This window comes from Vombatus ursinus, unplaced genomic scaffold (genome assembly GCF_900497805.2).
Source record: "Vombatus ursinus unplaced genomic scaffold, bare-nosed wombat genome assembly UNPS02010304.1, whole genome shotgun sequence".
NCBI lineage: Eukaryota > Metazoa > Chordata > Mammalia > Diprotodontia > Vombatidae > Vombatus > Vombatus ursinus.
Genome location: NW_020950082.1, coordinates 3,305,809 through 3,321,596, shown reverse-complemented (window position 1 = coordinate 3,321,596; position 15,788 = coordinate 3,305,809). Strand labels below are relative to the sequence as shown.

The window sequence follows — 15,788 nt, the reverse complement described above, 5'->3', positions numbered from 1 at the left end:
TCTCTCTCTCTCTCTCTCTCTCTCTCTCTCTCTCTCTCTCTCTCTCTTTTTCTTTAAAGAGTAGGGGACCAGGCGTGATTTCCCACTTTCTTAAACGCTTAAGCAGATAAGTGAAAGGGGAAAGCCCCCTGACTTCAGGGAGAAAAGCTCAGACTTCTAAGAACTACTCGAAAACAACTCGGCTTTTGGAGGAGGTGTCACTGCCCAGAAGAACAACGACCATGAGTGGCAGCTGGGTTGCAGGTTTAAGAGCTGGGGCAAGCCAGAAGAGGAGAGTTGGGGCAAGCCTAGAGGGTGGCTGGGGAGGACAGTTGATTTTCTGGGATCTTCTTGAAGCCTAGAGAAACAAATAAACAAAAATGGCTTTTGAAGGAGAGAGTAAGACAAACCGATAGTCCCCAGCTCTAACTGGTTTTGAGGCAGACGTATTTGATCTCCTTTTTACCTTAACTCAAACTCACAAAAACCTGTAAACAACACCTGATTTACGTGAATCAGGCGAAGAAAGTCGGTGACTGGCACAGTGTCTTTAATTCACACCTCAGCAGACCCCGGATTCTTCGTTCTTCTTTATCTGTTTAGTTCTATCATTTTATTGTTGAACAGGAAATTACTAAAACCTCCCAGACGTTTCAAGTTATCCCAAGAGTGCCAGGTCTTTCTTCCGGTATTCGATATGAGGACTTGTGCCGTGCATTAAGACAGCTAAGAGAAAAAGGCATTCTGGTCTTATGACAGTGAAAATGTCCACGCAGATGATGATGATGGAGATGGTGATGGTGATGATGATGATTAATAGTAACAACAACAACGTGTTTAGACCTTGGAAATAAAACCAAAAGCCATTTATATCTGGCTTGGTCTCTTTGGCGGGGGCATGATGTTGACTCACATACAAATTTGGAGGGAGCCCTAGCTTTAAAACACCCCCAAAGGTAAACCAATCACTCCCAAACCCTACTGATTTGGACATTGACCCCAAATAATTACACTGTATTTAAGCAACTTCAAAACAAGCCCCAACTAGGGGTCAGGGCCGTGTAAAAATTTACAGTTAAGAAGGCTTCGACTGAAGAGAATAGCAGAAGGAGAAGCTGATTTTGTTGTTTGGGGGTCCACAGTGAGGGTGGGGGTGGCATTTATGTGTGTGTGCTGGAAAAAGAGGTGTTTTTCTTTCTCTCCTCCATTCATTCTTTCTTTTCCTTCCACCCCAGGAGCAGTTTTTTAAAATGTAAAATTAAAGGAGGGGAGGGGACACAAAAAAAATAAACTAAAAAGGAAGCACTTCTCCTTGCATCCCATTTCCCCATTCTCCCTTTTCCCCATTCCTGAAGTCGAACCCAGGAGGCTCTTAGCATAGAATTGCAGTCTCTAGTGTGTTTATCAGAATTCTTTCCCTGTTCACTCTAAACTTCTCAGGGTCCCTTTTGCCACAACCGTTTTTGTTGTTGTTGTTGTTGTTGTTTTTAAAAAAACCGTAATGGCAGCAGGAACTAAATTCTTTTTGTGTCTGTCTTTGTGGCATTTGTGGTGCTGGTGGCTGTAGCTGCTGCTGCATTTGCCAGAAGCCAATGACCTTTTCCAAAAATCCCAGGATATGAGGGCCGTCTTTCCCTACCTTCCTAGCCCCCTACCCATTCTAACACTGCGCTGACAAACCTGTGACCCTCAGACCCACTCGCCCTGAGTCAAGTGCAGTGGCGCCCATCGCCTTGTGTCTCTGGCGCCCACCACCACCGCCACCCCAGCTCTCTCCAGAGCCTCTTCCAGTGGCAGCGGTGGGCGCTGGCGCTGGGGGCGCAAGGCTCCTGGAGGTAACGGCGGTAGCCCCGGCGGCTACAGCTGCTTCTGCTGCTTCAGCCTCTTAGACCCAGCTAGGCGAAGGGGTTGGGGGGCGGGGGAGGGGACAGGGTAGAGAGAAAGAGGAATGGAAGCTAGAAGAGAAGCTATGGGGAGGCGGGAAGGACTTGGGGCCCAGATTGCGGCGATTAGCCGACAGGGAGGTAGAGTTGGCAGAGGGGAGGGAGAGGGGGAGGGGCCGGGGAAGGGGAAAGTGTGGATTGACTGGGCCTCTGTGACCAATGAGCTAGCGCGGCTAGAGTGACCGTGCGGTTGTTAAAGGGGGCGGTGGAAGAGGAGCTGCCAGTCCAGACAGAGAGGGGAGGGAGGGAGACTAGAGAAGGGGAGGAGGAGAAGAAGAAAGGGGGTAGGGGGAAGGGAGAGAAAAAAGAGAAAGCAAAAAATAAAAAAATAAAAACCGGAGACCATAGCAGCGCCCCCCTATATAAAGCGGGGGGAGGAGAAAAAGGGAGAGGTGGTGGTGGCAGCGACAAATAAACCCCAACGCCAGGAAAAAGGGAAAAGAGATTTCAGCTTTGGACTCCCCGCACTTGCTAGCTCCAGAGAGAATACTTCATCCTCATGGGCTGCTGCTGTTGCTGTTGCTACTGCTGCCACCGCTGTTGCTGCTGCTGATCCCCGGCTCCCTGCCTGGGCACAGAGAGAGACAGAAACACGGAAAGAGAGAGAGAAAGAAATCACTTTTTTAATTGTTGTTATTGTTTTTAATCCTCCCTCTCCCCCTCTCCCTCCTCTCTCTTTCCCCCTCCCCCTTCCCTTCTTTCCCCTCCCACTGCCATCTCCATCACTGTCGCCACAACCTCCTCCTCCTCCTCCAACACAACTTAAAGAAAGACAGGAGCGTCTGATTCCTTCATCTGTGGGAATTCGTTGCTGCTGCAAGTTTACTACGTGAGATACATCCAATGCCAAGCACGAAAGAAGAAGAGGAGGGATAAAAAACAAACCACAAACCGTGAATCATAACAATACCCATAGCCGAGAGGAGAGGAGTGGGGAAGGGGGAAAGAAAATCCCAAAGCCGGCAGCTAGAGGAGCAGGAAGGGGAGTGGATTGCCCCGTCCTCCTCCAGGGCCAACCCCCCTTCCCACCCCCTGTTCCCCACCAAGATCAGGTGGAGAAGAGGAAACTAGCAGAGGGGGTAGTGCGGCGGTTTGCGCATCTTCTCTCAATCTGCTTCTCTGCTTCTGCTGTGCAGTTTGAATTTTTTTATTTGATTTAATTTTAATGTTTAATTTTTGGGGGGAGTGGTGATTTCTGTGATAGTGACACAGATCTCAGCGGCGGTGTGTGTGTGTGTGTGTGCGCGCGCGCGCGTGTGCGTGTTGGGGGTGGGGGGGCTGTGTGTGCAGGAAAAGGCACAGCGCTCGCCCCCCTGCAACCCCCCTCTCATCTCGTCTCCCCCCTCCCTCCCTCCCTCCCTCCCTCCCTTTCCCTCCCCTGGCCGCCCGCCCCCGCCACAGCTCCTTTAATACACTTTGGTTCTCCGCCTGGCTTTGGACTCTTCTTCTCCTCCTCCTCCTCCTCCTCTTCCTCCTCCTCCTCTCTCCGGCTTTGCTCCACAACCCAAGCACCTCGAAGCTGCAGCGCCGGGCTACGGGAGCAGCGGCGGCAACGGCGTGGCGGCGGAGGCTAGCAGAGTAGCTGGGCTCGAAGGAGCCCGCGGCTGCGGCGGCTGAAGCTGCCGCTGCCGCCGCTGCGGCTGCTGGAATTCACGGAGCCGCCACCGCCTGGAGCAGCCGGGAGCCTAGCGAGGAGGAGGAGCCGTCCGGGAGTTGCGCGAGCAGCCGGGGCAGACGCCAGCGCCTTCTCCGGGGATAGCAGCCCGAAGCCGAGCGGGAGCGGGAGCGGCAGCGGGAGAGGAGCGAGCTGACCATGCTGCTGGACGCGGGGCCGCAGTTCCCGGCCATCGGGGTGGGAAGCTTCGCCCGACACCACCACCACTCGGCGGCCGCAGCGGCAGCAGCCGCGGAGATGCAAGACCGCGAGCTAAGCCTGGCGGCGGCACAGAACGGCTTCGTGGACTCGGCCGCCGCGCACATGGGCGCCTTCAAGCTCAACCCCGGGGCCCACGATCTGTCCCCTGGCCAGAGCTCGGCTTTTACCTCGCAAGGGCCCGGGGGCTACCCTGGTTCTGCCGCAGCTGCAGCAGCCGCCGCAGCCCTGGGGCCCCATGCCGCCCATGTAGGCTCTTATTCGGGAGCACCCTTTAACTCCACCCGGGACTTTCTGTTCCGTAGCCGGGGTTTTGGGGACTCGGCTCCAGCCGGTGGGCAGCACGGGCTGTTCGGGCCAGGGGCTGGAAGCTTGCACCACCCGCATACGGATGCGCAAAGCCACCTTCTGTTCCCAGGGATCCATGAGCAGCACGGCCCCCACGGCTCTCAGAATGTGCTGAACGGGCAGATGCGGCTGGGGCTGCCCGGGGAGGTGTTCGGTCGATCGGACCAGTACCGCCAAGTGTCCAGCCCCCGGACTGATCCTTACTCGGCGGCCCAGCTCCACAACCAATACGGCCCCATGAATATGAACATGGGCATGAACATGGCAGCGGCCGCCGCCCACCACCACCACCACCACCACCACCCAGGTGCCTTTTTCCGCTACATGAGGCAGCAGTGCATCAAACAGGAGCTCATCTGCAAGTGGATCGACCCGGAACAGCTGAGCAATCCCAAGAAGAGTTGCAACAAAACTTTCAGCACCATGCACGAGCTAGTTACCCATGTCTCAGTGGAGCACGTCGGGGGCCCTGAGCAGAGTAACCACATCTGTTTCTGGGAGGAGTGTCCTCGGGAGGGCAAGCCCTTCAAGGCCAAATACAAACTGGTCAACCACATCCGTGTTCACACCGGAGAGAAGCCGTTTCCTTGCCCCTTTCCCGGCTGCGGGAAAGTTTTCGCCCGTTCGGAAAATCTGAAGATACATAAAAGGACCCACACAGGTAATTGTTGACTCCTCCGTTTCGAGCGTAGTAGAGAATGGGCCGAAATGTGGTGCTTCCTCTCGAAGGTTGAAGGGGAAAAGAAAAAAATATCTTATTTTATTCGAAAAGGGCCTTGATTCTCGGACCCTCTTGACTCTGTGTGTGTGTGTGTGTGTGTGTGTGTGTGTGTGTTTAGAAAGAGAAGAGAGAACTGCTTTGTTATTGTTTAAATGTTATCTGTGGCATCCATTTGGAAAAAAATGCATTTTTAAATGACAAAAACACATCCAGCCCTTTCACCGTGAGAATATTTAATTTTCCAAGACCCTCTAAAAATATTGGTGTGAATTAATGGTACACACACACGCACAAATAACGTCTACTAATTTGGTGAACATGAGCAGAACTTGGAGATTATTTTGCCAGTTTGTGTTTTCTATCTCATATGTGTGTGTGTGTGTGTGTTTTCCTGTGGCTTGTTTAAGGGTTGAAAAGTCCCTTTCTGAGACTGCTTCCTATTAAATTTAACTGGTGTGAGCTTGGGCAATAAAACATTTTTCATTTTAAAAGTGTTTTTAAAGTCATACTCGAAGTTATTTGAGGGGGTTTACGGTGGTTTTTGCAACAGTTTGTTAAAGTATGTAATGGGCAACGGAGGATTTGAGATTTCCAAAACTTGAGCTAAAAACCTGGTAAACTAAGAGCAGGGCAGCGCAGCTCCTGGTGAGGGAATCGCGTGAGAAGAGAGAGTCGCAAAATAAACACGTCTCCCAGCTTCATATATTATTCATCTATTACCAGGTCCCAGCCAAAATTGTGCCAGGCTATTTCATAATAGAAAGCCAAATATTTTAGCAACTTCCACATCAATATTTACTCTAAAACCGGACGAACGGTAGGCCTATTGTTCTCTTCTGTGTTAGGAAGGATACTAGGTGCTAGACAAGCTTTTAACAAGGTTTAAAATTTGAGAAATTTATTTGCATGAAATGCCCGCATTAAAGTCACTGTGTCTGAACGGATGTCTTTAAAAAACAATTTAGGTGCTAATGGAATTTAATGTTAAATGGTTCCCTTTCCAACTGGGGGATGTTTGAGTTATCACACCTCTAAATTACTCCAAGCATTTGGAATTCTGGCAATAGGGCGTAAAAACCGTATGAAAATGAAATGGGGGTGGGGGGGAGAGAAATTGTAAGGCGTTTAGTTTCTATCGAATCTGTGCCTCTCTGGAACGTCTAGATAGTACCTCTTCCCTAAGCTTTACTTAGGGGGGGAAAAAAGGAAAGGAAAAGCAATGGGCGTGATGGCAGAAATCATAGTAATTCTTTTTGCAGGTTGTTGGCTGAAAAATAATGAGGTAGTCACCCATCTGTGCCCTCTTCCTAAAACACACACAACAACCCTAAATTTAATAGTCTACTGACCTCAGATAGAAATAAACTAAGCCCAACAGCCTGTGTGATTTTTTTTAAATGCTGCAAATATTTTGTCATAATAGCAGCTTCTTAATGTTGAGGCAAACTTAGAAAAAGCTACAGATCAATTCATCACTGTTTAAAAAAAAGCCCTCCACAGCCTGGACCACGCCAAATAATATCATTGAGCTTCCCCCCCCCCTCCCCCAGCAAATGGACAACAGACTGGAATGAATTTTTTTTAAATAAAACATAATTGCCATGTTCCTCCTTCCTTGAAAAAGAAAAATGCAAAATCTTAAAGTGGATCATAGTCCCTACGGAAGACCACAGAACCATCCTATGCTTCTCCGCCCTCCCCGAAATAGGCATCCGCTGTGGAGTGGATTACAAATCCAAGTTATTTGTTTACTATCATCAAGCCCTGCTTGTTTATGCTTTCCAGGAGAGAAGCCGTTCCAGTGTGAATTCGAAGGCTGTGACAGACGCTTTGCCAACAGCAGCGATCGGAAGAAGCACATGCATGTCCATACTTCGGATAAGCCCTATCTTTGTAAGATGTGTGACAAATCTTACACCCATCCCAGCTCCCTGAGGAAGCACATGAAGGTACTTGGGCAAGCTTGGGCATCCTGGAGAAACGATGGTCTCGTTTTCTCTCCTTTTTATTTTTGGAATCTAGCCTATGGGTTAGAGTCTGGGAATGGGGTAGTGTTGGTGGAGAAATTCCTACACTAATTGGAAAGGGGAGGAGGGGCGGGGTTGCAGCTTCGGCCTAGGCCTCCAGTCCTCTGTAATCCGAGGAGCTTTTAGGAGCCGGGTCTTCTGAGGGACCCTGCTCCCCTGGTTCGGCCCCACAGCAGCTGCACTCACACCTAGTCCCCTCTTGTCCTCCCTCCTTCCTTTTTTCTTTCAGGTCCATGAGTCCTCTCCACAGGGCTCGGAATCTTCTCCAGCCGCCAGCTCGGGCTACGAGTCCTCCACCCCCCCCCGGGCTAGTGTCCCCTAGCGCCGAGCCCCAGAGTACCACTAATTTGTCTCCGGCTGCTGCGGCGGCTGCGGCGGCAGCGGCGGCGGCGGCGGCGGCGGCCGCTGCGGTGTCCGCGGTGCACAGGAGCAGCGGGGCTGGAGGTGGCGGCGGAGGCGGCGGCAGCGGCGGCGGGGGAGGCAGCGGGGGTGCCGGCGGCGGCGGCGGTGGAGGGGGCGGTGGCAGCAGCAGCACCGGCGGGGGCGGTGGGACCGGCGGGGGTCACAGTGGCCTCTCCTCCAACTTCAACGAATGGTACGTCTAAAGGAGGGGCCAATCTCCTTCTCCCAACCCCCCCTCCCAGTTTTCCCCAATCCAACCAGCCCTCATCCTCCACCCTTCCGCAGAGAAGGGGAAGAGAACAGTTAGTGATAGTGGATGTTTCAATCATTTTTATTCATACCAGCAAAAGGATTTAAAAAGTTAAAACAAAGGATCTAATCTCGAAGAGCAAAAACTACCCTTCCAAAGTCTCTGAAACGAAAAAAAAAAAAAACAAAAACAAAAAACAAAAAAAACAAAAAACAAAAAACAAAACAAAAAAAAAAAAACAGCGAGGACACCCAACCACAAAAAAAGCCCAAACCAAACTCTCTTGCTTTCCCCTTCTTGCTCTTCCTCCACTCCCTCTTCCCGGTCTAGTTACTCGTCTCCTGACGAACTGTGTACATAGTGGACTCCTCCTTCCTTCTCTGAGGTGGTAACGAAGTTTTAATGGATTCTTGGTGTATAGAAGTTTGTCCATTTGTAAAACTACGCTTGAGTTTCCTCCCCTCCCCCCTTCCTTGCCCAAAGTGATGGACTTTTCTTTTCTTTTTTTTTAGTTCCCTGGTTTATTTTTAAGTAATGTGGAAGAAAATGGTTTATTTTGTATTGTGGTATTGAATATTGTGTTCCTTTTTATGAGGCAACTTGATTGTAATCTTCATGCAACTATAGACTGGAAGAAAAAACCGTGCCAAAGTCTCCATTCTGTTTTTCCAACACAATTCTATACAGCACACATACACACACACACACACACTCACACAAACACACACCACCACCGCCACCAACGCTTGTGAATGTATTTTTCTGTTAGTTGGGTTTACATGTGATGTTTTAGTGCTTTTGCAAGTTCCTTGTTAGTTCCTGTACGGAAGATTGTGGGGAAAAATAAACGTTGTGCCGTTAGCTTTTTCCGTAATAACACCCTTCCTTCTGTAAATATCCATTACCATATTTATCCATTTGTAATTAAATTATGGTATTAACTTGCTACAGAGGAAACAATATTTATAAAGAATGTTTCTTAACTATAAATATGTACAATTGTGGGCATAAACTGTTTCAGAATTTTTATTTGAAGGTTTAAGTGGTTTCATCATTTCTTGTGATATGTTTTAAGAGTAATGCATACAGAAATATAATAAAAATGTGTTGAAACTGCATGAACATACTCTTCTTTTATCAAGGGTTTTCTTGAAACAAGAAAAGCATCTAGGGCATGAAAGATATATTTCTCAATGTGTAAAATGACCGAGTTCATGTGTAGGAAGATATTTGTAGACTTAGGCAACATTTCCTTAGGGAGATACTTTCTATATTACCTTCTATACATACTGTAGTGGCTGAGAGAGAACTAATATTTTGGAAACTTCTGGGACGCCTAAAGTAAAAAACCTTCAGAACCTTAATGGATTGTAAGAGAGCATTTTTCACTTATTTGGAATGAATTTAAAATATAACAAGCCCTTTTTTCTTCTTTTGCTTTTTCTCTTCTTCTCTGTGAAAAGTGAAATTTAATAACTTATTTGTAAACTTACAGCCAAGTGGTAGCACTTTTGAACTTGGCTAAATGATTATTATTTAATAGTCTGGGTTTACCAATAGGCATTCATTTTTTTCTTGATATCTTAAGCAAAAAACTGACTACATAAATCATTGGCAATAATTTTCATAGTTTTAATTAGCATAATTACCCAAATGAAGAAATAATAAATGTAAGACATTTAAATTTAATTTAGAAAATTAAACCATCAACTGTTGCTGCTGGGTGGGGGCACAACCCCCCCCCAAAAAAAACAACTGAAAATGTCCCCCATATGGAAAAAACTGTATCAAGCAAACTAAAATAAAAACAAAATTAAAAACAAATAATTGGAATGGGGGAACCTATTTGTGACATCAATAACTGGTTGGACTTTTATGGTGAGGATGCAAGACTGTAGAAATAGTTTTAAAGAGCTGTCAAACCATAAGAACTAGCAAGAAGAAAGAAGGCAATTAAAAATAGAGAAGGGCAAAGAAATGGGATGGTGAAAACATTGAGAGTCGGGAAATAATCAAGACATCTCTATCTTCTTGTACAGCTTGGAGATTTAAGATTCAGCTTAGCCCCATTTCCAGTCTTCTGTAGGTAGTAGAGACAGACTGAAGGGACTGGGCTGTGCCAACTATAGGGGCAGTAACAAGCAAAGCCTGATTTGCACAGAACCCCTAGCTCCCTGTGGGGGCTAAGCTGCTTTCCACCAAAACTTGTGCAAAGCCACTGGCTTCTTTAAATCTCAGCCAATGATCAAAGCTATTCGTGGTGATGGTACTTGCTTTGTCCAGGTCTCCAATATACACCCTTGATGGCTGGAAAAATAGGCAAATGTAGGTAACTCACCCTTGTTTGGTCAGAACTCGGTAACTGCTACCTGTGCAGTAGACAGCCTTGGACAAACATAAACCAATTGTGAGGGGGGGAGGAGAGAGGATGGAATGGGAGGAGAGTAAAAAGTCTAAGGGGGGGCTATATCTCCAGGGACTAAGTTTGAGTCCACTTCAGTGTGTGTGTGTGTGTAGTATGGTAGTATGTGTATATATATCCCAAACGATGGAATCTCTTCACTCTCAGCTGCCTTGTAGTGTTTCCCAATTCCTAAAGTAATTAGGCCACTATTAAAATCCAATTTATAACCCATAGTAATACTAAGCAAAATTATTAAAAATAATTGGCATATGTTACTAAGTCTTAGGAGACCTCGCCAGAAATTACAGCTATGGGGAGGAAAAGTCTCAGGTTTTCGCCATCCTCTCCCTCTTCTTCCCTCTTCCTCCCTCTCTGTATTGTTAGTGGTGGGGAGAAGGAAGAAGGTGATGCAATTAAGCGACATTTATTGCAGATTTGGTTTTTAAAAAAAGACTAATTTCAGATATAGGTTTTAAAACGTCAGTGAACTAAGGTTTCAAAACCACTGACATTTTAAAACCTATATCTGAAATTAGTAAAGTTGTCTGGTCCAAAGGGAGAAAAGAACTGTGACCAGACAACTTTAGTCACCTCAAGGGTCTTAAGGACATTTTCTTCCAATGAGCTGCTAGCTGTGTTGTGGTGTGTGTGTGTGTGTGTGTGTGCGCGCGCGCGCGCTCGCGCGCGCGGTTTAGAATACGTTGTGTGTTTATAAGAATACAAACCACTGATTTACTCTACTATTTTCAAGGTCTAAACTTAAAAGGAATGACTGTGTTGAGTCCCCTTCTGAACTCAGTATAGTTGGGCCCCAGCGTGGAAGTGGGAAATAAACTATGGGGAAGGGAGGGGAGGGATTCTGTGGGTAGAGGAAGGATGTGGGAGAAAGAGAATGGAGTGGAAGAAAAGGGAAGAACTCAGCCTTTGCAGTTCATCTAAACGTCTGCCCCAGAATTAGGTGGGCCAACAGTGTTGAGGGCAGCAGAAACAGGGAGAATTCTATAGGAGAGGAGACTTGGGCCTCTTTGTACAGACCACTGTTTCCCCTTGGCCAAGGCTTCTCAAGTACAAAGGCTTCCAGCTTCGCCTCAGTTTTGCTTACCGTTCTTAAACAAAACAACACAGAGAATTTAGCGTTGATCTTCGAAAGGCTATCCCTAGTCCTTCCTCCTTTCCCTCTTACGATGAAGATTCTTGGGGGTAAGGAGACTTGTTATTTCTTCTAAAAAGGATATTTTAATTTCGAGTCCTTTAAAATAACCATACACACAGGAGATGGTTCCAAACAGGAATGAACAGGATGGGCTGGGGAAGGCGTTTTGGGGGAGAACCCAACCTTGCCCCTGCGGAACTAAATTCTTACTCGCCATTATTTTAGCGCCTCAGATACAGCAAAGTGAAACAGGTCGTCCGAGGCTGGCTAACAAAGCTGCCTTTTCATTCATGGCCTGGGGGAAAGGGGAGACAACAGTGGACGAGAGTGGCTTTTCCCGCCCCCGTCCCCCCAATCCCTAGGCTGACTGGCAATGAACTTGAACTTCAATTTGACTGCGCTAGTCCACAGCCTAACATACAGCATCCTCTTTGCCTTCCTCGTTCTCCTCACCAAAATAAAACCCCACAAACCTATCTTTCCTCCTGTCTTTACTAGGAAACAGATGGAGCGCTGCTTGGGATATGCTTTATTATTATCAATACTATTACCGTTAATAAGGAGAATAAGAAGAAAAATGATAACTGAAATCTATTTCAGATATCTTTCCGGTTAACGATTTCCTCCAAACCGCTGTACTCACATTATATATACCCTTACGGGCATATAATACATGTTTGTATTTTGTGAGTGTTGAAGGGGATAAGAGGAAAGGTAGAGGGAGGGAGGGGAGGAGGGGAGGAGATGGAAGCGAAAGGAAACAGGTCAGAGGAATTGGCTGAATCTCTGCTTGGAAGCTCAGAAGCCCCTACTCCCTCTCCTTTCTATTATTTTCCGTCAATCGCCTCCCCACCCCCTACCCCCTTTTGTCTACCTTCCAGGCTGCTGTTTTCAGACTTCCCATGTTTTTATTGCCTGCGACAAACCAGGGGCAGATTCTGGGCAAGACCAGAAATGCCCCTGGCTATCGTGAGCTCGCTGCCTTTCTCACGTACTGGAGGAGTTGGGAGAAAGAGCCCTATTCTCTTTCTGCCAAGCCTACAGAACTCAGGGCTGCCAGAAGGCTGCGGAAAATGCGAAGACCTTCCGCAACAAAGCCTCTTGAACTCACGTACTCATACTCTTCCTCACCCAGGGACCCACGGGAGCGTTCAGAAACGTAGGCGCCTGCAAGCACACAGTCACAGTTGTGGAAATGGAGTCACGAGGGTGAATTTCACATAAAAGAAAGGGGAGAAAGTCTCGTTATAACTACCCCACCACCTCAAATATTTGGACCTTTTGATGTGTTGCTACCTAAACTGAGACAATCACTGGGTAAATTCCATTGAAAATCCGGTGCCCGGGTGCAGGATGGACATACAATAAATACTTGTTAATGAATTGCTTATAGTTTTTGATATCGCTTTGACTCCAGCCTAAGCTGGATCCCATTTTCCCACTTGATAAAAGATAACTTCTGCAAACCACAGCGAACGGGTTTCTCTTTTTAACTGAATCCTATCATAACATTGTCCTGTAGAATGCCATCCTCTCCACCGACAAAAGACAAGGCAAGCACATTGTTTAATAGGGAAAAAGGAACCCCCAAACCTTCAAGTACTGAGCTACTCCCTCCGTTCCACCCCACCCCCACCACGACCGCTGCGCTGGTGTGTAGTCATTTCAGACTGGGGCTGTGTATAAGATATGCTGCCCTTACTCTGTCTTTTCTTCGTAGTGCTATAATTACGGGGGTTGGGTTGGAAGGAGAGAGAAGGAAAGAAAACACTTGGCCATTTAAGCGGAGTTTTACGAGAAGTTCCATAAAAAAATAAATAGGGCAGCTAGAGGCCGATATAACTCTTCCTAGTGTCATGGCCAAGGTTTCGAGGATTCTAGGAACCCTGCTTCTCTTTATTTTTCCTGAGTCCCCAGCTGCCCTTTCTCCCCAGGTCCCCCAGCCTCTCTAGGCAAGGCTTGACTGGGTTCGCCCACAACAATATGGATGAAAAAGACAACGGAAGGAATTGCTTCAGTGTTTAACCGCCCATCGGCATTGTCCATCCCTGGAACTCAACACTTCCTTCTTCTCTAAATCGAGCTAAATACAATACTACCCTTTGAAGTTTCTCTTTTTTTTTCCTTTTGGGGGGCCTGAAGCCCTTTTCCTCCGAAATATGAAGATAGGAGAAGTCAGTTCCCTTCAATTCTTCTGCTTTGCTACTCCCTAGTCTGTTTGTGCACAAGTCCTTTGTATTCTTCTGCATCCCCCTCCATCTTATCTCCCCATTCCCATCAATAGATGAGAGGGTGAGGAAGGCTCAATCTTAGATCTCAGAAGCTGAGACTCTGAGCAGAAAAGGGAAATTAATAAATCTATCAGCATCTCCATCCCTACCTCACCATGGGTGCCCAAGTCCTTCAGGGTTTCAGATATTGATTTAGAGACTCCTCAAAAAAAAAAAGTCCTTCATGGCCAGAGAAATGGAGGAAGGGGGGCAATATAAGCATTTGCATGCTTATGAAAGGCAATGAGTAAGCGAGCAAAAGGGCCCCGAGTGCATGGCATGTGTCAGGGCCAGCATCTGCAGTGGCTGCAGCTGAGGTTCCCTATGCCACTTTCACTTTAGTGCCTAGAGTTAGTTTGGGAATGAGACCCCCAGAAGTGCAAGCCTACTTCAGTCCCTCTCAGGAATCTTTGAATTGGACAAGAGCCTTCTCAAAGCAGTAGAGACTGACAGCAAACAGTCCTGAACCCCTCCAGGGCTTAATTCTCCCCCAGACCCTGCCTGGCCTATAACCCATCCAACTTTTAGGAGGGAGGGGCAAGTATTCCTCCTAGAATTGAGACCTACCTTGCTTTTTTTTTTTTCTTTTCTTTTAGCAGAGACCCAGAACTTTTAAAAGTATGTGGGGATTCCTTCCTCATAACAATGACAACAATCAGAACATTCCTTCTTCTCCTCTAACTCCTTTTGATCAGGGTTTAGGCTCCACAGGTTTGGAAGCTGGACTGCTCCATTCTGCTCACTTCTCCAGGTCCTTCCTTAATTTTATTTAACAATGATAACAACCTAGTATTACTGCTGCCCTACTACTGGCATCTCCACCTTACATTTACATAACATTTTAATGTTCATAAAGTGCTTTCCTTAGAAGATCCTGGACATCTATTATCCTCATTTGTAAAATGAAACTGAGTCAGCATGGTATAGAGGAAAGAGCATGGCTCTAGATTCTGAGGACCTGAATTCAAATTCCTATTCTAATACTTAACTACCAATGTGACCTTAGGCAAATCACTTAACTTCTCTGTGTCTCAGTTTCCTTATCAGTAAAATGAAGGACTAGAGGGTCTCTGAGGTTTCTTCCAGTTATGTATATATAATCATATGATCCTGTGAGGCTTGGAGAGGCTAATCAACTTGCCAATAGATAGTAAAGGATAAAACCAGAGTTGGTAACAATGTTTTCTAAACCAGTGCAACTGAGGGTGAAAGCAACTTCAACAAGACACTCACTCCACCCCTCTCTTCCCTCCCCCCCAACCCCTACATATTCCATTCCTAAGTACATTTATTCCAGTTAACTGTGTGAATAAGCCTTTGCTCTATGATTCTCTAGGGCCTGAAATTTCCATTTCCCCCCTCATTTTTAGCTAGAGGTAATAGTTTGGCAGTACTGACTCCCTATTCTTCCTTGAGAAGATTATTAGGAAATTCTCTTGTATTCAAATCTACTCTATACAACTTAGACCTTTATTTTGGCCTCAGGTATAGGTCAGAGGCCTAGAAGTTTCACTCTGCCCTAGCCTGGGTGGTCACTTTGCTCTTTTGTTTATAGGAGGGATTCTGTCTTCTCTATCCTTCTTTCCTCCTTCCTCCAAACCAATTCTTACTCCTTTCTTTTTAACCCATGATGGGGGGCTGTCTCTATACTTAGACCCTTCACTGCCTGGACTCTGAGTTCATCTCCCCAAAATCTAGACCCCTCCTTTGGCTCTCTAGAACTCCCTATAGTAAACAGGGGTTTATTTTTTTCCCTCACTCTTTAAAAAATATTTATTTACTTTTTCATCTAAGACAGAGTTGCTGGATTTAAATGTCTTTTATCGGCTGAAAGTTTTTTAGTATTTTGAAGCTAGTTGGGTAGAATGTCAACATTGCTCCCACCATCTCACATTTCCCTTTATTTTTTTCCTCTTCCCCTTCACCCCCTCCGTCCTGGTTAGCAGTTTCAATAACAGTTTTAATGAGAGCGATTGCTAGCTCTGCATTAGGTGGTGATACTTATGAAGATGATCTGACCTGTAGGGAGAGAGCTAAAGGTCAGCTGCATGCCGAGGCCAGATTTCTGCTCATTCCAGGCCCATGCTGCTCCAATATTGATCCATGGAGAAAGATAAACATAAAAGCTAGATACTATGTCATGAATACTAACGAAAGTGGGGTTCGGATTTTAATTGGTGTTGACTTCCTTTTCCCAGTAAACATTTACTGCAAACTACCGTGGGGTCAACCTTTTCTCCCCTCCTTTTCTCTCCAAGCCCACTCCCCATCACCAAGCAATCTCCTCCTCCACCTTATATATTCATTTGAAATACCCTGGCGAAAGAGGTCCGTGTCAACTTGATTTTTTTCTCCCTTCCCCTCCTAGGGTCTGTGTAACTTCGGAGAGCCCACCATCGCCTCAGTACATTTCACTAC

General features: G+C 46.6%; 1 protein-coding gene across 1 annotated transcript; it reads left to right on the top strand.

Annotated features, from left to right (window-relative positions):
• The first annotated feature begins 3,735 nt into the window (after positions 1-3,735).
• Positions 3,736-7,496, top strand: ZIC2 (Zic family member 2). The gene is given in 4 exon segments (XM_027854142.1): positions 3,736-4,804; positions 6,650-6,813; positions 7,121-7,189; positions 7,191-7,496. Coding segments are annotated over 4 exon segments (1,608 nt in total).
• Positions 7,497-15,788: the final 8,292 nt, after the last annotated feature.